This window comes from Saccopteryx bilineata, chromosome 5, assembly GCF_036850765.1.
Source record: "Saccopteryx bilineata isolate mSacBil1 chromosome 5, mSacBil1_pri_phased_curated, whole genome shotgun sequence".
NCBI classification, from domain to species: Eukaryota; Metazoa; Chordata; class Mammalia; order Chiroptera; family Emballonuridae; genus Saccopteryx; species Saccopteryx bilineata.
The window spans coordinates 170,574,329-170,598,811 of record NC_089494.1 but is presented as its reverse complement, the minus strand read 5'-3'; the positions used below and the strand labels follow the sequence as shown (position 1 = coordinate 170,598,811).

The 24,483-nt window shown below is 43.1% G+C and overlaps 1 protein-coding gene across 3 annotated transcripts; it reads right to left on the bottom strand.

The window, feature by feature from the left end:
* Positions 1 to 948: 948 nt before the first annotated feature.
* On the bottom strand, positions 949 to 21,634 carry CASP6 (caspase 6). 3 transcript variants are annotated; one of them, XM_066281270.1, is made up of 8 exons: positions 20,225 to 21,630; positions 19,616 to 20,185; positions 10,093 to 10,135; positions 9,409 to 9,555; positions 7,497 to 7,573; positions 3,905 to 4,080; positions 2,326 to 2,485; positions 950 to 1,531 (listed from the first exon to the last, which is right to left on the bottom strand). In XM_066281270.1, exons 2-8 carry the CDS (start codon positions 19,653 to 19,655, stop codon positions 1,293 to 1,295), a joined length of 882 nt encoding a protein of 293 aa, XP_066137367.1. In that variant the 5' UTR covers positions 19,656 to 20,185; positions 20,225 to 21,630; the 3' UTR covers positions 950 to 1,292. The 3 variants fall into 3 exon arrangements, with proteins under 3 accessions (XP_066137368.1, XP_066137367.1, XP_066137366.1); XM_066281271.1 differs by having other exon boundaries at positions 949 to 1,531; positions 3,905 to 3,954; positions 19,616 to 21,634; XM_066281269.1 differs by having other exon boundaries at positions 19,616 to 21,630.
* Between the last annotated feature and the right edge of the window lie 2,849 nt (positions 21,635 to 24,483).

The window sequence follows — 24,483 nt, the reverse complement described above, 5'->3', positions numbered from 1 at the left end:
ATAGATTGAAACCAAAGTTAAAGAAATCTGTACACATTGCATGTTATGTTAATGTTATTACAGGACTGTCTTACTCTGAGACAACCATTTCATCAAGGGTTTAGTTGTGCCCCCATTGCTTCCACAGCCTCAGATTTGATGGATTCTGGTGCTCACATTTTTAGGTACCAAGGTCATACAAGAGGATTTTATTCAATTAAACCCTTTGATCACACTCAAGGAAAGAAAACATTTTTAGAGCTTTTTAACCACACTAGCTAATTTCTCTTAGGTAACCAGAATGGTATCCTCTTTGCCTGCAAGGCCAGGCAGTGTTCATAAATTGAACAGAGGAGCGTTTCTATGGTCATTAGCTCTTGAAGGTAGAGACGTGGTGATGCCGAGGCCTGTGGGAAGGAGGTAAAGGAAATTATAATGTTCGACTGACAGTGAAGCTGCTGTCGTAACCACAAAACGGTGTGAATGTCACTCCCCACAGCACAGCTGACACGCTGTTTGAACTGCAGCTCACAAGTTTCAGTTACCAAAAGCCCAAATATTTAAACATCTTCAGCTTCTGGCAGGTTATGAACAAAATATTACTCAAATTATATATTGATATATTGTATTAATAAGAACTGACCCTTAGAAATAACATTTTCCCATTAATATGATTGTGAATGGGGATGATGACTGCTAGATGATGAAAAATAACGAGGAAGACACTGATAATCCAATTTGCATTTAGCCTACACTAAGAAATAATTTCAGTAACTATACTTCTTCCAGAGAACACCATGGAATAGGGCTTGAAGGCTAATTATTTTAAGTGAGAGTTAAAGACATATCAAAAGTATGAATTAAAATGTAGATGAATTTATATGACCAATTAAAGCAAGTCTATATATTGCATGAAGAGAAATGTGAATTAGAAAAATTTGATAAGGAATTATTAAGGGAAAACAGATTCTCTGGTTTCAAAAACCTTTAAAAACATTATAAACTTTTATTTTAAAAATATCACAAAATACAAGTTAAATCAGCCAGATATTTTAAGTAACCTTGCAATTATAAAAGAAAATCAAGTGTTACAAATGCTCGTGAATTTTTATTTATAGTAATTCCCTGAGGATTTTGCTTCAACATCAAACCCTTTCACCACGATCAGTATGAATTATTTTTTTAAAAAAGTTCTCTCATTAAACCGTAAAACATTTAAAACTGCTGCACCATAAGCTTTAACCCAGTGACACATATTTATATAAAGAGAAGGAAACTCTATTTCGACTACAAATACACAAAACAAAATAGACTTATTTAGATTTTGGAAAGAAATGCAGCTTTTTCGTTAGCATGGAGGCAAAGCAGGGGACCTGCTTCTTTCCAATTGCACTTCGGTCCACGCAGATATCCACTCGGCGCTGGGAAACTTTCCTGTTCACCAGTGTGAGGAGTTCTGTGAACTCTAAGGAGGAGCCAAATTTTCTCAGCATCTCACACAAATCTTGGATGTACCACGAGCCATTCACAGTTTCCCGATGAGAATAGTAACCTAAAAGAGATAGGAGGAACAATGCAACATAACAGATAATGTATTGTAGAATTGTGCACCTGAAACCTATATAATTTTATTAACCAATATTACCCCTATAAATTAAAATTTAAAATTATTTAAAAAAAAAGATAGAAAAAGGACACTGATATTTTCTGGCTTTCCATTCCTGTGACTAAAAAACACCTTTATAATTTACTGTGACAGAAGTATAAATTCTCAGAAAAGCGTGGAGAAGACTAAGATGTGTCCATGATACAGCTTTTATATTTTTCTTAACTATTTTCATGCGGGAACAGCGATGAATTCTACAGAGTTCTATAAAATGGGATGAATTCTATTTAATTTTCTCCATTACCTAAAAGTTTCTAAGGTAGTAGTAGCCAAGTGATGATTTTGAGAGACAAGAGATTACAAGAAAGAAAAACATAAAATTATTTACTGCAAAAGCAAAGAACTGTCATAAAATATTTTTCAACCAAGCTTCCCATGAGTATGACTACAATGACACTATCATTATTAGTGATTCAAAACAGGTTGCTAATAGTCATTACAATGAGACTTGCAGCTTTAGATTTTCAGTTCTCAGGGATGATTTTTTCTAGAAGGTATCTGTAAATTTCTATGTATCATTCTGTGTTATGTGGTCAAAGAAATTCATTCTAAGCCTGTGAGATTCAGGACCAACTCACAATGTCCCTATAGGAAGATCTGATCCAAATCAAACCAAGGTGAAACTTACAGGAACTTAGCCAGGAAAGCCAATTCTATGTTTGCACTAAACACCCACACACCTTCTGCAACAGAGTAGCACATGAGGAAGTCTGCTCCAGCAGGCAGAGTGTAAACTGAGGCTGCATCCACCTCCGTGACATTAGCTTCCGGCCTGTATGTCCGGTGATCCACTGCATCCAAAGGAATGACAGGCACGTCATGCTGGCTTCCCCGACATGCCTACGAGACGAGGAAAACCACCTCCTTTACTTACCTACTCTTCCCAATGCTTAATGTTTATAGCGGATGTGTAATTCAGTACAGCTCCATGTTAACATCAATAAGCCAATTTATAGGCACTTCAAAAACAGAGTATTCAGGTGTAGAGCCAACTAAAGCTGACATTTTTTTCCCCTACTTATGATTCCTGTTAGTTAATGTTTCAAAACACTGGCATCCTTAACTAGATACTAAACTCTTCAGTCAACAGGTACTTTCTCTGGTGGCTCCACCTTGACACCAGGTTGGGCCACGAAGTTGCAATGATTAAGTTATTTCAAATGTCAAGCCAAGTAATAAATACACCAAGAATCTTTGTTTATTCTTTATGTTAAGAAAGAATTAGGCCCTGGCCAATTGGCTTAGGGTAGAGCATTGGCCTGGTGTGCAGAAGTCCTGGGTTAGATTCCCAGTCAGGGCACACAGGAGAAGTGACCATTTGCTTTTCCACCTCTACTCCTCCCCTTTCTCTCTCTATCTCGCTCTATTCCCCTTCCCCTCCCATACCCACGGCTTGAATGGTTTGAGCAAGTTGGCCCCAGGTGCTGAAGATGGCTCCATGGCTTCTGCCTCAGGTGCTAAAATAGCTTGGTTGCCCCAGATGGGCAGAGCATCACCCTGTAGGGGGCTTGCCAGTGGATGCCGGTTGGGGTGTATGCGGGAGCCTGTCTGTCTACCTCCCCACCTCTCACTTAATAAAAAAGAAAGAAAGAAAGAAAGAATTACTACTGATAATTCAAATTGCAACTTGGGCTAGAATTCAAAGAGGGCCTGTCCAGTACTGCAGAAAGTTACTCCTGAAATTGGCTTTAGTGCCTGCCCTGTGGTGGCACACTGGATAAAGTAACTACCTGGAATGCTGAGGTCACCAGTTTGAAACCCTGCACTTGTCTGGTCAAGGCACATATGGGAGTTGATGCTTCCTCCTCCTCCTTTCCCCTTCTCTTTCTCTCTCTAAAATGAATAAAGTCTTTTTTTTTTACAGAGACAGAGAGAGAGTCAGAGAGAGGGATAGATAGGGACAGACAGACAGGAACAGAGAGAGATGAGAAACATCAATCATCAATTTTTCACTGTGATACCTTAGTTGTTCATTGATTGCTTTCTCATATGTACCTTGACCGTGGGGCTACAGCAGACCAAGTAACCCCTTGCTCGAGCCAGCAACCTTGGGTCCAAGCTGGTGAGCTTTGCTCAAACCAGATGAGCCTGCGCTCAAGCTGGCGACCTCAGGGTCTCGAACCTGGGTCCTCTGCATCCCAGTCCAATGCTCTATCCACTGCGCCACCGCCTGGTCAGGCAAGATTGGCTTTAGTGCTTAATAATCACATGTGCAGACCCTGTACTTTATAATTAAGATTATAACATCATCAGTCTTACCTGAATGATAAAGATCTTGGGCTTTCCAACCAGGCTCTGACACTTGTCTCCTTTGAACAAACCAGTCAATGTCTGAATTTCAATTTTGGCATCATATGCATAAATGTGATTGCCTTCGCCGTGACTCAGGAAAACACATAAAAAGCAATCGGCATCTATATGGCTAGAGGTTGATGCTATAAAAGTCCCCAAAAGTTCACACAGAAATGAAAATAAGTTGCTTATTATCCACATATTAAAATTCAATTTACTAACACCAGAATAAAGTTATACACATATGACTACGAGAGGGAGAAAACTTGTTACTCTTCAATACATGTAAAATGTCTATAATGAAATACACATTTTAGTTTATTTTAGGGAGAGACAGAGACAGGAAGGGAGAGAGATGAGAAGCATCACCTTGTGGTTATAGCACTTTAGTTGTTCATTGATTGCTTCTCATACATGCCCTGACTGTGGGGAGGCACTCCAGCTGAGCCAGTGACCCCTTGCTCAAGCCAGTGACCCCATGAAGTAAGTTATGTCTATGATCCCTCACTCAAGCTGGTAAGCCTGCACTCAAGCCAGGTAAGCCTGCACTCAAGCCAACAACCTCTAAGCTTCGAACCTGGGTCCTCAGCGTCTCAGGTTGATGCTTTGTCCACTGAGCCACCACCTGATTGGGTAACTTATTTTTGTTTTTAATCAAATAATTCATAGTATAATATATCTGACTGTTAAAAATCAATTGTTAAAGTTCAAAGTAATAAAGTTTGAACAGATTTCATTTTAGTTTTTCTAAAACAGAACAAGACATGGAAAACATAAAGGGATATTATGGGGAACCCCTTTCAAGATCCAAGTGAAGATCCAATAAGTTTTCTGAATTAGCAGAGAGCTTCTTAGAGTGGACTGGAGAGACCCAGAAACTGCTGCTTAACAACTCCCTATGTGTTGCTGTACCCTCCAAGGAAGGCACGACCTTTAATGCTGTTTGTCTACAGCACTCAGAGCTTCCAAAGGAGTACTAAGACCTGAGACTGATGTCCTCCAAAGCTTAGGAGCAAGCAAAGTAGAAAACCTGGTAAGCAGCCAGTTAATATGGTACACAGACTAAAGAAGAACCCTAATGTCGAGGTTCTGCAAAAAAATTAAAAATAGAACTACTGTGTGATCCAGCAACTCCACATCTGGGTATTTATCCTAAAAGAATAAATACGCAAGCTTGCAGCATTACTTACAACAACTTAGATATAGAAACAACCTAAGTGTCCATCCATGGATGAATGGATAAAGGAATTGTGGCATATATACATATACATATAGATATAGATATACATATACATACCTATATATATATATGCTAAAGAATATTATTCAGTCATAAAAAATAGAAATGTAATCTTGCGGGCCTGACCTGTGGTAGCGCAGTGGATAAAGCATCGACCTGGAAATGCTGAGGTCGCTGGTTCGAAACCCTGGGCTTGCCTGGTCAAGGCACATATGGGAGTTGATGCTTCCAGCTCCTCCCCCCTGTCTCTCTCTTTCTCTGTCTCTCTGTCCCTCTCTGTCTCCTCTCTAAAAAAAAATGAATAATAAAAAAAAAAAATTAAAAAAAAAAAAAAAAGAAATGTAATCTTGCCATTGTGACATGTGGACCTAAAGGGTAGTATGCTAACTGAAATAAGTCAGAGAAAGACAAATACCATATAATATCACTTATATTTGGAATCTAAAAATACCAACCAAACAAACAAAAACCAAGCTCACAGACAGAGAACAGATTGGTGGTTGCTGGGGGGAAGGGAAGGTAGGAAGTGAACAAAATGGGTGAAGGAGGTCAAAAGGTACAAACTCATAAAATAAGTAAGTCATGGGGATGTAATGTATAGAATGGGGACTATAGTTAATAATACTATAATAATACTATATTGCATATAGTACTTGAAAGCTGCTAAGACAGTAAATCTCTCAGGACTATATTTTTCAGGCAAAAGTCCTCATCTCAAGAAAAAAATTTTTCGTAACTGGACTTACTGGTAACTAGATATTTTGCAGTGTACTCAATATACTGAATCATTATGTTGTACACCTGACACTAATATAATGTTATATATCAATTATACTTAAAGAAAGAGCCCGGAAAAAAGTTTAAATTACATAATTATAATATCCCATTGGTAAATGACTTGGAAATCTATGGCATGCAATGATTATTATGATAAACATAAATTGTTAAAATACCTACTACATAGAGATGTAGGAAAATTTGGATATGAGACTGACCAGTTGTGGCACAGTGGATAGAGCTCTGACCTGGGACACTGAGGTCCCAAGTTCAAAACCCCAAGGTCATTGGCTTGAGAGCAGGCTCATCCAGCTCGAGCACAGAATCACCAGCTTGAGTGTGGGTTCATCAACATGATCCCATGGTCACTGGCTTGAGCCCACAAGTCATTGGCTTGAGTCCAAGGTCGCTGGTTTAAGCACAGGTTGCTGGTTTGAGCACAAGGTTGCTGGTTTGAGCAAGGGGTCAGTGGCTCAGCTGGAACCCCCGGGTCAAGGCACATATGAGAAGCAATCAATGAACAACTGAAGAGCTGCAACTACAAGCTGATGCTTCTCATCCCTCTCCCTTCCTGTCTGTTTCTGTCTCTGTCTCTCTCTCTCTCATAAAAAAGGAAAGAAAGAAAAATTTGGGTATAAAAGGAGTCAATTAAAAAATATCACTTCCTGCCTGACCAGGCGGTGGCACAGTGGATAGAGCGTCGGACTGGGATGCAGAGGACCCAGGTTCGAGACCCCGAGGTTACCAGCTTGAGCGTGGGCTCATCTGGTTTGAGCAAAAAAAGCCCACCAGCTTGAGCCCAAGGTCGCTGGCTCCTGAAAGGGGTTACTCGGTCTGCTGAAGGCCCACGGTCAAGGCACATATGAGAAAGCAATCAATGAACAACTAAGGTGTTGCAACGTCGCTGGCTCCTGAAAGGGGTTACTCGGTCTGCTGAAGGCCCACGGTCAAGGCACATATGAGAAAGCAATCAATGAACAACTAAGGTGTTGCAACGTCGCTGGCTCCTGAAAGGGGTTACTCGGTCTGCTGAAGGCCCACGGTCAAGGCACATATGAGAAAGCAATCAATGAACAACTAAGGTGTTGCAACGCGCAATGAAAAACTAATGATTGATGCTTCTCATCTCTTTCCATTCCTATTTGTCTGTCCCTGTCTATCCCTCTCTCTGACTCACTCTCTGTCTCTGTAAAAAAAAAAAAAAAAAATATATATATATATATATATCACTTCCTAACATCTGTAGTGTTTGCATTTTAGACTTTTAATTGCCAAATGAAAAGGTTATTCTGTTAATTTCTAGAATAACAGACTCTAACTAATGGTATGTTAAATATAAACTTTGGAGGCCCAATACTTTGCAAGGGTCTCTAAATCTGGTGGGTAACATATAAGCAAAAAGCACAACCAAAAACGCACTATCCATACCAAATTAATTGATAAGACTTTTTACAACAGTTAGCTATTTGCACTTGCCTTTACAGATAGGATAGTTAAAGTATTCAATCCCATTAGAGGAAGATGAATAGGAAAGCAACTTACCCTCATGAAGTTTGAGCAGTAGTTCTTCTGCTTTAAGATTGTTAAAGCATTTCACTTCAAATCCTAGATCTGAAAACCTGGTAATAGATTAAATTGGACATTAGCTTATGAACTATTCAGAGTTATCACATACCCTACTTACTCGAGGAATTTATATACATTTTATGACACATATATTATCTTTTCTTGGCCCAGGCCAGTTGGCTCAGTGGTAGAGCATTAGCCCAGCATGTAGATGTCCCAGGTTTGATTTCCAAGCAGGGCACAGGAGATATGCCCCTCTCACTTTTCTCTCTTTTCCTCTCCTCCTGCAGCCAAGGCTCAATTGCAGCGAGCTGGCCCTGGGCGCTGAGGATGTCTCCATGACCTTCGCCTCAGGTGCTAAAAAATGGCTCTGGTTGCCACAGAGCAAAGGCCCCAGATGGGCAGAGCATCACCCCCTAGTGGGCTTGCCAGGTAGATCCCAGTTGGGGCACATGCGGGAGTCTCTCTTTGCCTCCCCTCCTCTCACTAAAATAAATTTTTTTTTTTATTACAGAGACAGAGAGAGGGATAGATAGGGACAGACAGACAGGAACAGAGAGAGATGAGATCATCAATCATCAATTTTTTGTTGTGACATATTAGTTGTTCATCGATTGCTTTCTCATATATGCCTTGATTAGGGAGGCTACGGCAGACCGAGTAACCCCTTGCTCGAGCCAGGACCTTGGGTCCAAGCTGGTGAGCTTTGCTCAAACCAGATGAGCCCGCGCTCAAGCTGGCGACCTTGGGGTCTTGAACCTGGGTCCTCTGCATTCCAGTCTGATGCTCTATCCACTGCGCCACTGCCTGGTCAGGCTAAAATAAGATTTTTTTAAAAATTATCTTTTTTTAGGGAGAAAGAAAGAAAAATCAAATATGACAATGATCATTTCCCTGACCACCCATGATAGGAAAGGATTTACTGGTAATGATGACTGATTCAAGTTAGATTGTTGTGTCTACTATGCAAATACAGGTGACCCTTGAAAAACAAAGCTTTGAACTGCAGGGGTCCACTTATATGCAGATTTCCCCAAAAATACTTGTACTCTTTTTGATCCATGGTTGGGAGTCTGCAGATGCAGAGGGCCAACTATATGTCTTTTTTTTTTTTTTCATTTTTCTGAAGCTGGAAACAGGGAGAGACAGTCAGACAGACTCCCGCATGCGCCCGACCGGGATCCACCCGGCACGCCCACCAGGGGCGACGCTCTGCCCACCAGGGGGCGATGCTCTGCCCATCCTGGGCGTCGCCATGTTGCGACCAGAGCCACTCTAGCGCCTGAGGCAGAGGCCACAGAGCCATCCCCAGCGTCCGGGCCATCTTTGCTCCAATGGAGCCTTGGCTGCGGGAGGGGAAGAGAGAGACAGAGAGGAAAGCGCGGCGGAGGGGTGGAGAAGCAAATGGGCGCTTCTCCTGTGTGCCCTGGCCGGGAATCGAACCCGGGTCCTCCGCACGCTAGGCCGACGCTCTACCGCTGAGCCAACCGGCCAGGGCAATATGTCTTGATCTCTGCCATTATATACAAGGGACTTGAGCATCTATATATGTTGGTGTCCACAGGGATCCTAGAACCAATCCCCTATAGATACTGAGGAACAACTTAGTTTTGGAGGACACAAAAGTTAGACATGGAGTTCTGAATGTGTAGTGGTCAGCACTCTTAACCCCTGAGTTTTCAAGAGTCAAGTGTCGAAGTAACAATGCAGAGCATGTTAACATTTAATAAAACAGGGTTAGGAAGAAAATTCAGACAAGTTCTTAAGGGGCGCTGCGCCCAACTGAGGTTCATCCTCACTCTCGCTCTCTTATTTTTTAGTGTGGACACGTTTCCATACGTAATTACCATGTGAACATCTCATCCCCCTGACATGCATCCAGAACTACCTGCGCTGCAGATTGTCCCTGTCCGCGTTGGTGCCGCGCCTGTCCGGCAGTGTTAAGTGCCAGAAGAACCTCTCATGATTGAAAATCAAAGCAAGTCCTCTCCTCTTGTGGTCCATTTTGTACTTTTCTGCTGGATCAAACATTTCACTGTTCACGAAAAATTTAAAAAAGAACAATCATTTTAAGTCATATCAAGTAATGAGCTCTTTTCAAAGCCCAAGGACTTTGTGTAGGGTGGGTAGGGGTCTGCTGCCTCCTCCTCCTCTGCCAGGCTGACGTGCATGGTGTGGACTCGGAAAGCCTCAGGGCCACGCCAGTAATAAGTCCTGAAATATTCTGGACCAACGGAGAGACAGTGGCCATCGTGGGCACCCCCCGCAATCCATCTACATGGGCGTCACTCCCCCAGGTCTCCGGGATCCAGCAGCCAAGGACAAGGCCTGGCTGAGGCCCATCTCTAGCTCCAGGGCCCGTGCCATACCAGCTCTTAAATATTCTGAACACCACTCTCGGTGCTTTCACAAGCAGGGCACGAACTAAGCTGTATATCTACAAATTAACTCTCCAAATGCTAAAACCTGACACAGTTCTACCTTCTAGTTCCCAGGGCCCTTTCTTGCTTTGACTTTTAGTCTGATCGTGACCACCATAAGAAGAGACCTTGATTAGAAAAGAGATTTTTACCTCTTATAGAAAGCATCTGTTTCTGTCATGTTTTGTTCCTCACCTATTAAAAAAAATTGAATTTTGTTAATTAATTTACTTTTTGACTTATGGTAGTAAAACACAGCAGGACCTCCCAACTGGATGCTTTAGACTCCCACACACTAAAATTCTTCTGTTCTGGTAGGTAAAAAGAAGGGTAAGAGAAAAGGAAGAGAAACTGCTTAATAATAAATGGATGAACTATATATTAATAGCTTAATTCTTCCTCACTCCCAACTCTTACCTGCAAAGAAATGGAGAAAATATTATATTATGCAAATACATTCACTGCAAAAATATTCCTAGAGTAATGGTTTTTTGAATATCAAATGCAAATGAAATATGAAATTGCTTTGTTTTACAGAAAGTGTTTTTGTAAGTGTTCTATGCAACAGAAGAAATGAAGTCATTCACGAGAACTGAAACACTGTGTGGTTAATAGGGGAAGAGTTTGAATATGGGTGGAGGAAGGGAAGGGGCAAGGCAAATTAATTTAGATTTTGGATCTCCTGAGTGACACATTCGCACTTATAACCCATAACCAGGACCCTCTGCTTCCAACCTGTGATCAGCACCCTCTGGACAACTTTTCACTGATCCCTCTCTGGAAGCGCTGTGCAATAGGACTTTCTGAAATCATGGAACTGTTCTTTACCTGCGCTATCCCATATGGCAGCCACTGGCCCTGTGTGGCTCTTGAAAACCTGAAATGTGGCTATGCAACTGAGAAACTCAATTTTAAATTTCATTTCAGGTCCTGGCCGGTTGGCTCAGTGGTAGAGCGTCAGCCGGGTGTGTGAATGTCCTGGATTCAATTCGCAGTCAGGGCACACAGGAGAGGTGCCCATCTGCTTCTCCACCCCTCGCCTTCTCGCTTCTCTCTCTCTTCCCCTCCTCTCCTGCAGCTATGGCTCAATTAGAGCAAGTTGGCCGTGGGCACTGAGGATGGTGCCATGGCCTCCGCCTCAGGCACTAAAAAAAATTGGCTCTGGTTGCAACCAAGCAAGGGCCCCAGATGGGCAGGGCGTTGCCCCCTGGTGGGCTTGCTGGGTGGATCCCAGTCGAGGCACAGGCGGGAGTCTGTCTCTGCCTCTCCGCCTCCCACTAAATAAAAATAAATAAATAAATTTTACTTAAATTAATTTAAATTTAAATAACCGCATGTGGCTGGTGCCTTCTGTATTGGAAAGCACAATGAGTCTAGCAGCATCTTCTGCAATAAGGCCCCATATACCGATGAATTTGTTTTTACCTGATTAATAAACAAAAACACTAAGAGTACAGCAGGATGTACCTTGTAGTTGAGATCTTTGAGGAAGAAGAGTAGTCCCTAAAGTAAAGTATACCCATCACCTCCTAGCCAAGAGGGTAGTGTCCTCCCTCTCCTTAGAGTCTCCCCAGATAGTTTTAACCTCTCCTCACTCACAAAGTCTCCTCTGGGAGTGAGGGTGAGGTGGGGATCCAACTCAGGTGCCCTTGACCAGTCACGTTCAGTTCAGCCTGTTTTTCCTGGAATTCACCCAGCACGCAGAGCCAACCAAGACCCCACTAAGGCCTCCCACTGTCCAATAGCTCCTAAATCAGTTTCTCTTTACCTTTTGCATCAATTCCTGGCCTGGATGATAACATGCAGATTTTGGGATCTTAACCCAGACTTACAGAATAAGAGTCCAGGAGAGGTGACAATCTGCATTTTTAACATATACCAAAGACTGGGAGTCAACAGCAGCCTCTCCTACAGATCCTCCCACCTCCCAAAGTCTCCTTCCTCCCCCCACACTATCCTGCTGAAACACTTTCTACTCCACACTCCCCTATGCCAGTTATTTCCTACTCCGTACTGGTTCTACTGCGACACTTTCCACTTCACACACTACTCTATTGGGAAACTTCCTACTATGACAGTGCTCTACCTGACGATATTTTCATATTGCACACACCCTTCTATCAAGATAGTTCATGCTAGCCAATGCCTACCCAGGGGTACTTCTCGACAGCACACACTGCTTTGCACGAATCTTTCCCACTAGACAGTGCTCTAACCATAGATACTCCCCTTTCGCACACACTGCTATACCAATGATACTTCCTACGCCACACACTGCCCTACTGAGACTGCCCTACTGAGGACACTCCTTTCTCCACACACCGCTCTACTTGGAGATACTTTCTTTTTTTTTTAATAAATAAATTTTTATTAATTTTAATGGGGTGACATCAATAAATCAGGGTACATATATTCAAAGAAAACATGTCCAGGTTATCTTGTCATTCGATTCTGTTGCATACCCATCACCCAAAGTCAGATTGTCCTCCATCACCTTCTATCTAATTTTCTTTGTGCTCCTCCCCCCCCGCCCCCTGTAACCACCACGCTCTTGTCCATGTCTCTTAGTTTCGTTTTTATGTCCCACCAATGTATGGAATCATGCAGTTCTTGTTTTTTTCTGATTTACTTATTTCACTCCGTATAATGTTATCAAGATCCCACCATTTTGTTGTAAATGATCTGATGTCATCATTTCTTATGGCTGAGTAGTATATCATAGTGTATATGTGCCACATCTTCTTTATCCAGTCTTCTATATATATATATATATATTTTTTTTTTACAGTGATTAAAGCCTTTAAGCAAACTCTTGGCCAATACAACAAGAATCCATGAAAGAGTAGTGTTCTTAACATGTTCACCAAGTCCAAGTTGGCACCAACACCATTCCAAATCCCTGCAAATGGAACCCAACCCCATTTCAGGCTATTAGGAGCTGTCACAAGGAGCAGGAGTCCAGGAAAAGTCCACATGACACTGGAATTATTGTCACAATTCTATACTTTGCAGCTCATGTCCAAGTCCCAATGACCGCTGCTTCTAGCTGGTAATGATTCAGGTAGACTGGAAAAGCCATCTGCAACATGTGTGGAGATGGAGCTTCTGTTCTCCTCTGCCTGGAGAGATGAGACCAAGGTGCTTTTCCCTGGAGCTCTGCAACTGTGGCTTGGTAAAGAGAACCTTGGGATACACTAAGTTGGGTGGCAAAGGTAAATTCACAAAAGAAGTTGGCAAAAGGGGGAGAGAGAGCTCTAAATTAGGAGTAGGTCCCAGCCTGAAATATGAGTGGGGCATTGAGGTAGGAGGAATAAAGGAAACACTATATATTAAACAAAGCAGCAGAAAATAGGACTATCAACACCCACAACAGAGATCTTTGAGGGAAGAATAAAAAACCTGACTATTCAGGCAAGATATAGTTAAGTGGCCCCTGTGCAAATGAGATCAGTTTACCTGCTTCTTGGAATAAATACCCTAGACTCGTCCACAGTGTCATAGATGGGGCCAACGGCCCTGGGCACCTTCAGCCTTCAGTGGCAAACCCCAGCATTCTGGGCAAGATTAGGTCATAGGTGGCTGGAGCAGGGCTGGAAGAGACTGAACCCTCCCTTAGAGGAGCGAGGGGGAAGCCTACCTTCCAGTGTCCCTTTTTCCTCACAGCAAAGCATGTAAGCCTGGCAGGCTTTAGCTCAATGACCTTCCTTTTCACTCTTGAAGCAGGACCCAGATGGAATCCTATGAGACCCCTGTGGGGCGTTGGAGCCTTTAAGGGTGTATCCTTAAAGCTGGTAGTTCACCTGATCTCTATTGGGCTTTTTCTGCCTCTAGGTACCTTAAAAGCCATGCTCAGAAGATCTCGCTGAGGGGTTTGAGGATCCCCATCCGCCTATATAAACCTTTTCTGTATATCTGGAGCTATTTGGAAAAAGACAAAACAGTGTTATTAGCTGGATCAAATAAAAGAAGGTAGAAGTTTGCAAGAGAAGAAGATTTGGCGTCTCCTGTTCATCAGCATTCAAAAGAAATTTAAAAATTTTTAAGTAAAAAGAATGATATGGTAGACCCGTAGGAACTCCAGGATATGACTCTCCCCCTTTAAATTTTTTTTTTAAGTTGACCTTAAAATATTTGCTGGGTACGCTTTAATAATACCTTGATTTTAAAGATTGTAAGAAATACCCATAATTCAAAAGGTTTGACAAAATACAGTAAATGCTTTTGCTACATCTGCAGGAGCATTGTCAGTTTTAACCAGTTTAGGAAATCCAATAATAGAAAAATGCATACAGACAATGAGCTATAACCTGCTTAGCAGCCTCTCCTGTTCTGGCAGAGGTTACTATAAATCTGGAATATGTATCCTCTGTAACGTGGACATAGGACTGTTTGCCAAATGAAGGTATATGAGTAACCTCCATTTGCCAAAGTCCTGGTAGGAGTCCTTGAGGGTTAACTCCAAATGAAGGGGCAGATTGTAGTACAGGACACCTTGGACAGGATTTACCAATCTGCCGTGCTGCTTCCCGAGAAAGTTGAAGCTATTTACGCAGGGCTGCAGCATTCTGGTGATGAATAGTATGAGACTCAATTGCTCGATCTGTCATGGTTGCTCCAAACAATTTTCTTTTGGGTAGCTTGATCAACAAGGGCATTCCCTTGTGCTAAAGCTCCAGGGAGCATGGAATGAGCTTGAGTATGTCCTATAAAACATGGAGCTCTATGTTGACATACAAGTCTTTGAAGAAGGAGGAACTGCTGAAATAGTTCATCAGCATTTGTCCCTAAGACAGCAGTCTTTATAGTGGAAACACCATAAGTAAATATTTTCTGTCTGTATATAGATTAAAGGAGGATATGGCAAATGCAGAAAAGCCATGATAGTGGCATATAATTCTAGTCTTTGAGCTGATTTTAAGTTGACAGTTTCAGTATAAAGTTGACCATTGATTTGCAAGAGTGATTTGCCATTTAGTGGAAGTTTCCCAGAGCCATTGTTGTTGATCCTTTGAAAAAAGGAACAACAATAATTTTGAGGCTCAAAATCTATAATCTGTAAGGGTCGCCTATGCCCCTTGATAATCAAGGAGGAGACAAGATCAAAATATGGAAGTGTATTCCATGGGCTATTAGATGGTTCAATGTGCCCAAGCTGTAGCTGCTCTTGTACCAATCGAGCAGCTGCCCTAAGTTTCTCCTGAGAAAGGGGCCATTGGTCTACCCATACAGGATTATCTGATTTCTAAGTAATTGGGTTTGCACAATGTATTATTGGGGTAACAGGAGCTACCAAGGCCCTTATGCTAAATTTTGCTATCCTAATCCACACCTTCTGGTATTGGGTGCTACTTCTATGGGGGTGAGAATTTCTCGCTGTTCTTTCTCTAGTCCCTTAGTGGGCAAAAATCCCTGATCAAGCATCTGAGTACTGACTAAACCATTAGGACTGACAAGCAATCCTCCCATATTTTTCAAAACATCTCTACCCCACGAATTAACTGGCCATCCAGGGAGCACATAAGGCTTAAAAAATCCAGAATGACCTTCTTAATCTTCCCAATGTAGAAAACTAGAACTTTGTTGAGGGGATTTACTCTGCCCTATACCTTGTACTTCTGTGGCTGCTGCATAAGTGGGTCAGGAAGGAGGCCAATGTAACTTAGCAATAACAGATACATCAGCTCCAGTATCTAAAAGTCCTTTAAATTTATGCCCATGTATTGTTAGTTCCATTTCAGGGCATTCCTGACCTATTTTTTTAAATCCAATTGGCAAAATCAGAGGAGCCAAATCACCAATTTTCTTGGGGCCCCTTTTGCAGGATGTGGCCTGAGAAGCAGAATTAGCATCCTTATACTATTCTTCTAACTGCCTGAATTAGCCATGAGACAAATTCTTTTTTTTTATTATTTTAATGGGGTGACATTAAAATCAGGTAAATCAGGGTGTTCAGAGAAAACATCTCTAGGTTATTTTGACTTTTGATTATGCTGCATTCCCATCGCCCAAAGTCCAATTGTCTTCCGTCACCTTCTAACTGACTTTCTTTGTGCCCCTCCCCTCCCCCAACTCCCTCCCTCTCCTCCCCCCACCCTGTAACCCCAACACTCCTGTCCAAGTCTCTGAGTCTCATTTTTATGTCCCACCTATGTATGGAATCATATAGTTCTTAGTTTTTTCTAATTTACTTATTTCGCTCAGTATAATGTTATCAAGGTCCATCCATGTTGTTGTAAATGTTCCAATGTCATCATTTCTTATGGCTGAGTACTATTCCATAGTATATATGTACCAAGGCTTTTTAATCCATTTGTCCACTGATGGACACTTGGGCTGTTTCCAGATCTTCACTATTGTGAACAATGCTGCCATAAACATGGGAGTGCATTTCTTCTTTTCAAACAATATACTTGGAGATACTTTCTATCCCACACTCTGCTCTACCAGGATACTTAAAAATTTTTTTAATTAATTAATTTTTAGAGAGAAACATCAAGTTATTGTTCCACTTATTTATGCATTCATTGGTTGATTCTTATATGTGTCCTCACCAGGGATTGAACCCACAACCTTGGTGTACTGGGACAATGCTCTAACCAACTGAGCTACCTGGCCAAGGCTCTCCCAGGATACTTTCTAATCTGTACTCTGCTCCATGGGGGATACTTCCTACTCCACAAGGTGCTCTACTGGGATACTTTCTACTTCAGACACTGCTCTACTGAATATAATTTCTACTCTCTCTACACTCCAAACTGCTATACCTGGAATACTTCACAGTCTACATGCTGGTCTACTTGGATACATCATTCTCCTCATCTGTTTCTACAAGGATACTCCATGCTTCACACAGTACTGACCAGGGACACTTCCTACTTTATACAGTGTTCTGTGAAGGTATTTCTTACTCCACACATGGCTCTATTAGGATATGTCCTACTCCACACACTGCTCCATCCAGGGTATTCACTACTCCATGCATGGTTCACTGTGATACTTCCTGCTTCACCCACTGCTCTTCCCAGAATACCTCCTACTACTCACACTAATATACCAGGATACACTGAGTCCTTGCACTGCTCTATTTGGGAAAATTCCACACATATACTACCTTACTACAGATATCCTGCTCCCCACACTACTTACTCAAAGGGATACTTCCTGCTCCCCGCAGTGCTCTGCTGTGGGTACTTCCTATAGCACACTGCTCTACTAGATAACTTCCTGCTCCATTCACTGCTCTACCAGGAACACATCCTACTCCAGGCGCTGTTCTACATACTGTACATACTTCCTACCTAGCAGGATACTTCCTAATCCACACCATTCTCCATCTTAAATACTTCCTACTCCACACACTGTTGTATCCAGGAGACCGCTTTAATCCATAAACTAATACTTCCTATTCCGCACCCTGTCCTATGGGGTTACCTCCCATTCCCCATACTGCTCTACTGACGCAGCACAGTGATTTTCTCTTTCCATTTTCCAAAGCATTCCACGCTCTACCTCCTTTTAATAAGCTCACTTCCTTATCTTTAAACCAATTATATTACCAAGAAACAGAATAACCTAAACAAATGAAATCCATGTCTGCAAGCCAGTTACCTCCCTCACCCCTCAAAAACCTGCACAATTTGGAAAGCACCGAGTCTCTTCCTTGGTGCACAAAGTATGGAGTAGCCGACCTAGCAGCTTACCTCTTCTAACTTTTGCATAGTAAGCCTAAGGTAGCTTGAAATGTGCCTGGTGGAAGCTATGACAAATGGCCAGGTTACCAAACTAAATCAAGTCCTCCAGGGTGAAAGCATTGGAGATGTACACTCAATTGGGTCTTGAGATGAGAAACATCAATTCTTCGTTGCGGCTCCTTAGTTGTTCATTGATTGATTTCTCATGTGTGCCTTGACTGGGGGCTACAGCAGACGGAGTGACCCCTTGCTCGAGCCAGTGATCTTGGGCTCAAGCTGGTAAGCCTTGCTCAAACCAGATGAGCCCGTGCTCAAGCTGGTGACCTTGGGGTCTCGAACCTGGGTCCTCCACATCCCAGTCCAATGCTTTATCCACTGCGCTACTGCCTGGTCAGGATCAATTGGGTCTTTAAAGTTTGTTTTTCATGGCCTAAGGAAGGAGCTTCACAATTCCTGGTAGGTAGCTGTAATTTGAGATGTGCACTTGGATTGTCTTCAAATACTGCCCTCTGCTTGGTCAACACTTATGGATTTAGGAATGATAACTCTTTTTATGTAGCTCAAGATAATGTTTAAAATGACATTCATTTTTCAAAGTTTAAAACAGATAAGGCATTCTCAGTGAAGGATTTTGAAGTGTTTTGCAGTTTTGTTAATTTGTTCATTTCTCCAAATTTCTTCAGCACCCATTCTCATAGCCTTTATTCACTGGGTATCTAAGAATATTTACGTACTCTCCTGAGTAACAATCCTATAATGAGTAACCCCTGATAGCTTACAACACACTGGAAAAGGGGTAGAGAAAAAAAGGGGGGTGGAGAAAAGGAAGGGAGCAGGAAGAACAAAAATGTGATAAAAAGAATGGAGGTGGAGGCCCTGGCCAGTTGGCTCAGCGGTAGAGCAGCGGCTGGATGAGTTTAAGTCCTGGGTTCAATTTCTGGTCAGGGCACACAGGAGACGCGCCCATCTGCTTCTCCACCCTTCCCCCTCTCCTTTCTCTCTATCTCTTCCCCCCCTGCAGCCTTCTCCATGACCTCTGCCTCAGGCACCAGCATGGTTCCAGCTGCAACAGAGCAACGCCCCACTTCTAACTTCGGAAAAACAAAACAAAACAAACAAAAAAAACAAGAATGGAGGTGGTGCCCTGCCTACTAGTGGTCTGGCACCCTGGATTCCTGACCTGGTTTTCCACCCCCACCCTGATTCCAAAACTTAAATGACCACTGGACCCTGCACTGCCTGTCCAAAGCAAGGCCACTCCCTGAATGACCTGGGACCCGTACAACTTATCTCTGAGAGAAGGCGTGTTCTGTACAGCAAAGAATACAAAGCTCTGAAAGAAAGGCGTTGTGAATACAGTAGTGGAGAGCACTTCAACCTTAAAAAGAAAACAATAAAACTAGCCGGGCTCGTAGCTTCTGAAGTTTATCAGTAATTTACTGAGTAAGTGCCTAGGAAGAACGTTCTCAAGTACGCATTCAGCAGTTGATAATTTTGTTGGGGAAAGTTGCTGTGGTTTTCACTCAAATCCACAGCTGCAGGTTTCCTGGAAGCCGGGAGCGATTCCGGGCTGCATGCCCGCCGGGGCCCGGCTCTGTCTCCAGATTAGGTCCTGATACACCAGGGGCCAGCCGGCAGCCGGTCAGGCTTCCACTGTTACTGTGTGCAACCACTTCTTTCACTTTCTACTTAGACGTGAGAAAACAAAACCAGATGCAACTTTCAAAAATCAACTTTTCAGGACCAGGCGCCGGGAGACGCCGGGGCCAACCTGCTAGTATATGTGGCTCGACCCAGAGAGCTCGCCTCCGGAGAACAAAGAGGCGGGGAGTGCCCAGCGCCGACCGCGAAGGGGCGGCGGTGACGTCCCCGCGTTGTTTTCCCGGATCAGAAGCTACGCTGCCCCACCGCACCTGAGCGCTTCCCTGCAGGACCCACAGCTTCCTTGAGCCGCCCCGCAAAGCCGCCCTAGGCAGCCCCCTACCTGCAGAGCCAGCCTCTCGGGAATCCGACACCGAGCTCATCGCGGCCAAGCGCAGCGTCCACACTCGGGCCGTCTCCGCTTCTTCCAGGAGCCCCGCAGCGCCGCCCCTTCCTCCCCCGTCTCCGCCCCGGCCGGCTTCTCCGTGGGATAGGGCTTCTTCCCTCCCTCCGGAGCTCGCGGGCCCCAAAGCGCCTCGGGCGGAGTAGGCACCCGCAGCCTGGGCCGCCTGGCACCTGGAGAGACCCGAGGACGTGGGGCGGCGGGATAGGAAGCCCCCGGCGACAGGAGATCACCTGCGGTGAGCGGAGGCTCGCTCAATCCCGCGCCGAAAGTTTGCTCGTCTCGACTGGCGGAAAGGTTAAGGATGTTGTGTGTATTCGTGTTTCAGGTTAACCCTGAGGACTAAGAAGGGCTCCTGGTGGCTAACTGGGGGGTGGGGCGTGGGCAGTTGAGCCTAGCAGCTTTTGCACAGGGGCCCTTCAGGCAAACTGCACCGGGTAGAGAAGCCTCTGCTACACTGCCTGCCGCGCACGGGCCTCCTTGCACTGTGGGGCCACCTGCACCAGCCACCTGCACCAGCCACCTGCACCAGCCACCTGCACCAGCCACTTGCGCCAGCGCTCAGAAAGGCGGCCCTGGAGCGCTATTAAACCGTTACGACTGAGGCTTTCCGCATCTAATCAGAGCCGCGCTGCTCTGACCAATCAGGGACCAGAAGAGGGGACTTCTGTTTACATAAGCCAACTCTCCTTTGGCTTGGGGACTCCACTTTTCATATTAAAATTTTTTTTCATTAAAATATTTATTTATATATTTTAGTGAGAGGAGGGGAAACAGAGACAGACACCCGCAGGCGCCCCTACCGGGATCCACCTGGCAAGCCCACTAGGGGGAGCTGCTCTGCTCATCTGGGGCTGTTGAGCAACGAGGCTCACTCTCTAACAAATCGAGCCCTGGCTGCCGGAGGAGAGAGAAGGAGGAGGGGGAGGCGTGGAGAAGCAGATGGTCGCTTCTCCTGTGCCCTAACCGGAATCGGAAGAGGGACATCCACACGCAGGGCGACGCTTTACTACTGCGCAAACCGGCCAGTGGGACCCCACTTTTCATCAAAGATGGAAAACTACCTTTCCCCAGCTGAAACAAGGAAGAGGTGTTGCTGGAGCAGAGGGGCACCGACTGGCGCCCGACCCAAAGGCAGCCTCACTGCTGTTTTCACAGCCGCACCGTAGCACCATTGAGCTGTGTGCACTAAATAAGGTTTCCTTCTTCATTGCACCCCAAATTGGGGATTCCTGTTGGCGGTTCATTTGGCACCAACCATGAGTTGACAACGTGTAGTTCGTTCCCCAGAGCGAGTTACTTTATAGAATTTGTAATAGTTTATTTTAAATACTGTTTGTATAGGAGATTTGGGCCAAAGTAAACTGAGACAATTACAGAATTTTCAAGTCTGGTTTTCATAGGTAGAGCTAGTGAAAGGTTGACATAAGTGGAATCATTTTAAAATAAAGCCAAAGCAATTATTCCAGAATCACTGCTTGCACATCTTGCTCCCAGAACCTTTGCAATGTTTGAAATGGGCAAAATAACCTTCAGAGCAGGCCAAACAACTCTAAGACTGGATAAAAAGATGGCCTTAAAGTTTTTTATTTCCTTTTTTGACAGAGACAGAATCAAGTAGGGACAGACAGGCAGGCAGGGAGAGAGATGAGAAGTATCAATTCTTCCTTGAGGCACCTTAGTTGTTCATTGTTTTCTTATATGTACCCTGACCAGGGGGGCTCCAGCAGAGCAAGTGACCCCTTGCTCAAGCCAGCAACCTTAGGCTTCAAGCCAGCGACCTTGGGCTCAAGCCAGCAACCTTGGGCTTCAAGCGAGCGACCGTGGGGTCATGTCTATCATTCCACACTCAAACCAACTAGTCCACGCTCAAGCTGCTGACCTCGGGGTTTTGAACCTGGGTCTCCTGCATCCCATTCTGATGTTTCCCAGTCCAATGCTCTATCCACTGTGCCACCACCTGGTCAGGCTATGTGGCCTTAACTTTTGTAACTCATCTGGGTCCTATCCTTTAGACTGGAGGAAATGTGTTACGGCACCATTTCTAATACATTAAAATAAATATAAGGGATACTTGAGAAATAAGTTAGGGGTCTGTCTTCTATAAATATCCTTATTATTTGGAAGAGAAAAATAAAATCTAATTTAATACATGTGACTATGCTTCAAAATTCATGCTTGGTCATTAAATATACTGCTCACAAAAATTAGGAGATATTTCAAAATGAGTATGAAGCGATAAAATATCCCCTAATTTTTGTGAGCAGAATAGAATATGAAATCAAATGACAAGGATTTTACTCACCCGTTGCCATTTACTGTTCATTTCATTGCATGCATAAAATATTTCCAGAAATCACTATCTAAGTTACTAACTCTGCAGTTAAGACATGGAATATAAATATCTCCCTCATATGGTTGTTTTGATGACTGAGTTAAACGACTGTACTCGAACAGGCTTGTGAGAGCTCAATAAATTATTTTCATTACCAACTTACTCTCACTGAAACGGGATTGACCTTCCTTTGGTTTCCCCATTGCCGAGCCCGTGCTCAGTAAGTATTTATCCATCATATGTGATTGGGGCTTTTGGCATTCACACTCAGGATTTTATCCAGCTTGAAAGAGATACCTGACCACGAGAGCCTCCTGTTCTTTCACCTAATCTTCAGTCTCCTCTGCTTGAGTCCTGAAAATACTCTCTCTATAGGAGCGGAACCCCAACTGGTTGACCTTGCACTTAGCAGGAATTGCTCAAAAATCAAAAGGATGAGGCATGTCAAAGAGACCCAGAAGCTAACTTGACAGAACTCCCAATAGCCAAGGTGGAATGATTTGAGCAACAAAATAAACATTACCCAGGGTATAAAAGAAATATACGTGAGTCCATATGGATATAAATAACTAAATAAATGTGTGTGTGTGGGGGGGGTCACAAATATTTGTTACAGAAGAATTCCAAGTACTACATATAGTTACGCCCCCTTCCAGGAGGTGGAATATAATCTTGCCCACCCCCCCACTTCTCATAGACAGGACTTGGGTACTGGCTTCCACAGAATAGAATGTGGAAAGGGAAAATAGTCACTTTACAGGGAGAAACCCAACAGACACTACCTGAACCATGTATCTAGAGTTGATATAATACAACAACCTGATAGTATTCAACTACTCATATGATTTTATGAGAAGAGTCTTTCACCTCTGTGGTTTTCTTCCTAAAAACCCTTAAGCCCGGTCCCATCATGAGGAAAACATCACACAAACCCAAGTTGAGGGATAGTCTGTAAAACACCTGACCAGTACTCCTCAAAACTATCAAGGTTATAAAACAAGGGAAGACCAAGGAGCCGTCATAGCCCAGAGGTTAAATAGAAATGTTAACTAAATGCAATGTGGTATCCTAGACTGGATCCTGAAAAATAAAATAACATTAGTGAAAAAATTAGTATAATCCAAACCAAGTCAAATTTAATTGTTATTACCAATGTTGTTTTCTTAACAATGCTTCATGGTTATGTTAAAATGTTAACATTAGGTATAGGGCGTATAGAGAAAGTCTCTCTATATTATCTTTGCAACTTTTTTGTAAATCTAAAATTATTCCAAGATAACAAGTTTATAAAAACTTGAACATATAAATACAGCTTGTACTGATTTTTGTATATCATTTATGGCCATGAATTAAATATTTAAAAAGACATTCTGAGTTTGTCTTCTTGAGAGTAAATGCTGCCCAGAAAGTTCACGAATTTATTATGTTTCAAGATACTTGTCAAGTGTTTCAACAGTATATATTAATAAAGATTAAATGTTGATAATGGCTTACAAAACCACCTTTTTTTACATCTGAAAAGTACAAATTAAGGTTCCAAACTTTTAAGTTGGTGCCCAGTTTACCCACTTAGGCATGAGGGATACACTTGCCTTGTCTAATAAAGGACCCATCTCTTAACAGAATAGCTGCCACCACCTCAGCCCGCGCAGCTCTCAGAAATGACCTACACAGTAACTTCTCACTTAGCATCACAAATAGGCTCTGTGACTCTAACCCTCTGAGTAGTACGAACGTTCATGTACGACCTCGCATTTCCTGACCATCCAGAGGATGATCGATTTATTTTTAAGATGTAAAAAGGTAATTGTATGTTCTTCTTGTTTCCATAAATTGGTTATCAAACATGATTTTAAGTTAGTAAAACTGTAACTGTAACTAATATCATTTTTAAAAATTTAATTATTGCATTTACATAGATTCTAGTGTCGCCCCGATTGCATCCCCCCTCCCCCATATTTCCCTCAACATCTCCCTTGCCTCCCTCCCAATGACTCCCTTCCCTCTTCTTTCAGGTTTAATTCCGTCCCTCAGTTCACATTGTTACTTGGATTCCTCAAATTAGTGAGGTCATGTGATATTTTTCTTTCTCTGCCTGGCTTATTTCACTTAACATAATAGTTTCTAGGTCCATCCATGTTGTTGCAAAAGGTAATATTTCCTTTTTCATGGCTCCATAGTATTCCATTGTGTATATGTACCACTGCTTTTTAATCCACTCGTCCACTGACAGACACCTGGGCTGTTTCCAGATCTTCGCTATTGTGAACAATGCTGCCACAAACATGGGGGTGCATTTCTTTATTTGAATCAGTGATATGGTGTTCTTGGGATATATTCCTAAACGTGGGATGGCTGGGTCAAAAGGCAGTTAATTTTTAATTTTTTGAGGAATCTCCATACTATTTTCCACAGTGGCTGCACCAGTTTGCATTACCACCAGCAGTGCAGGAGGGTTCCCCTTTCTCTACAT

What these genes read in the sequence shown, in the direction of transcription:
- CASP6 (XM_066281269.1), bottom strand. Translation starts at nt 19,655, where the DNA reads ATGAGCTCGGTGTCGGATTCCCGAGAGGCTGGCTCTGCAG. An exon ending in ACTGCTCAAACTTCATGAGG is followed by an intron (nt 4,081 to 7,496) that starts GTAAGTTGCTTT and finishes GGACTTTTATAG; the next exon opens with CATCAACCTCTAGCCATATA. An exon ending in GTGCTACTCTGTTGCAGAAG is followed by an intron (nt 1,532 to 2,325) that starts GTGTGTGGGTGT and finishes TATCTCTTTTAG; the next exon opens with GTTACTATTCTCATCGGGAA.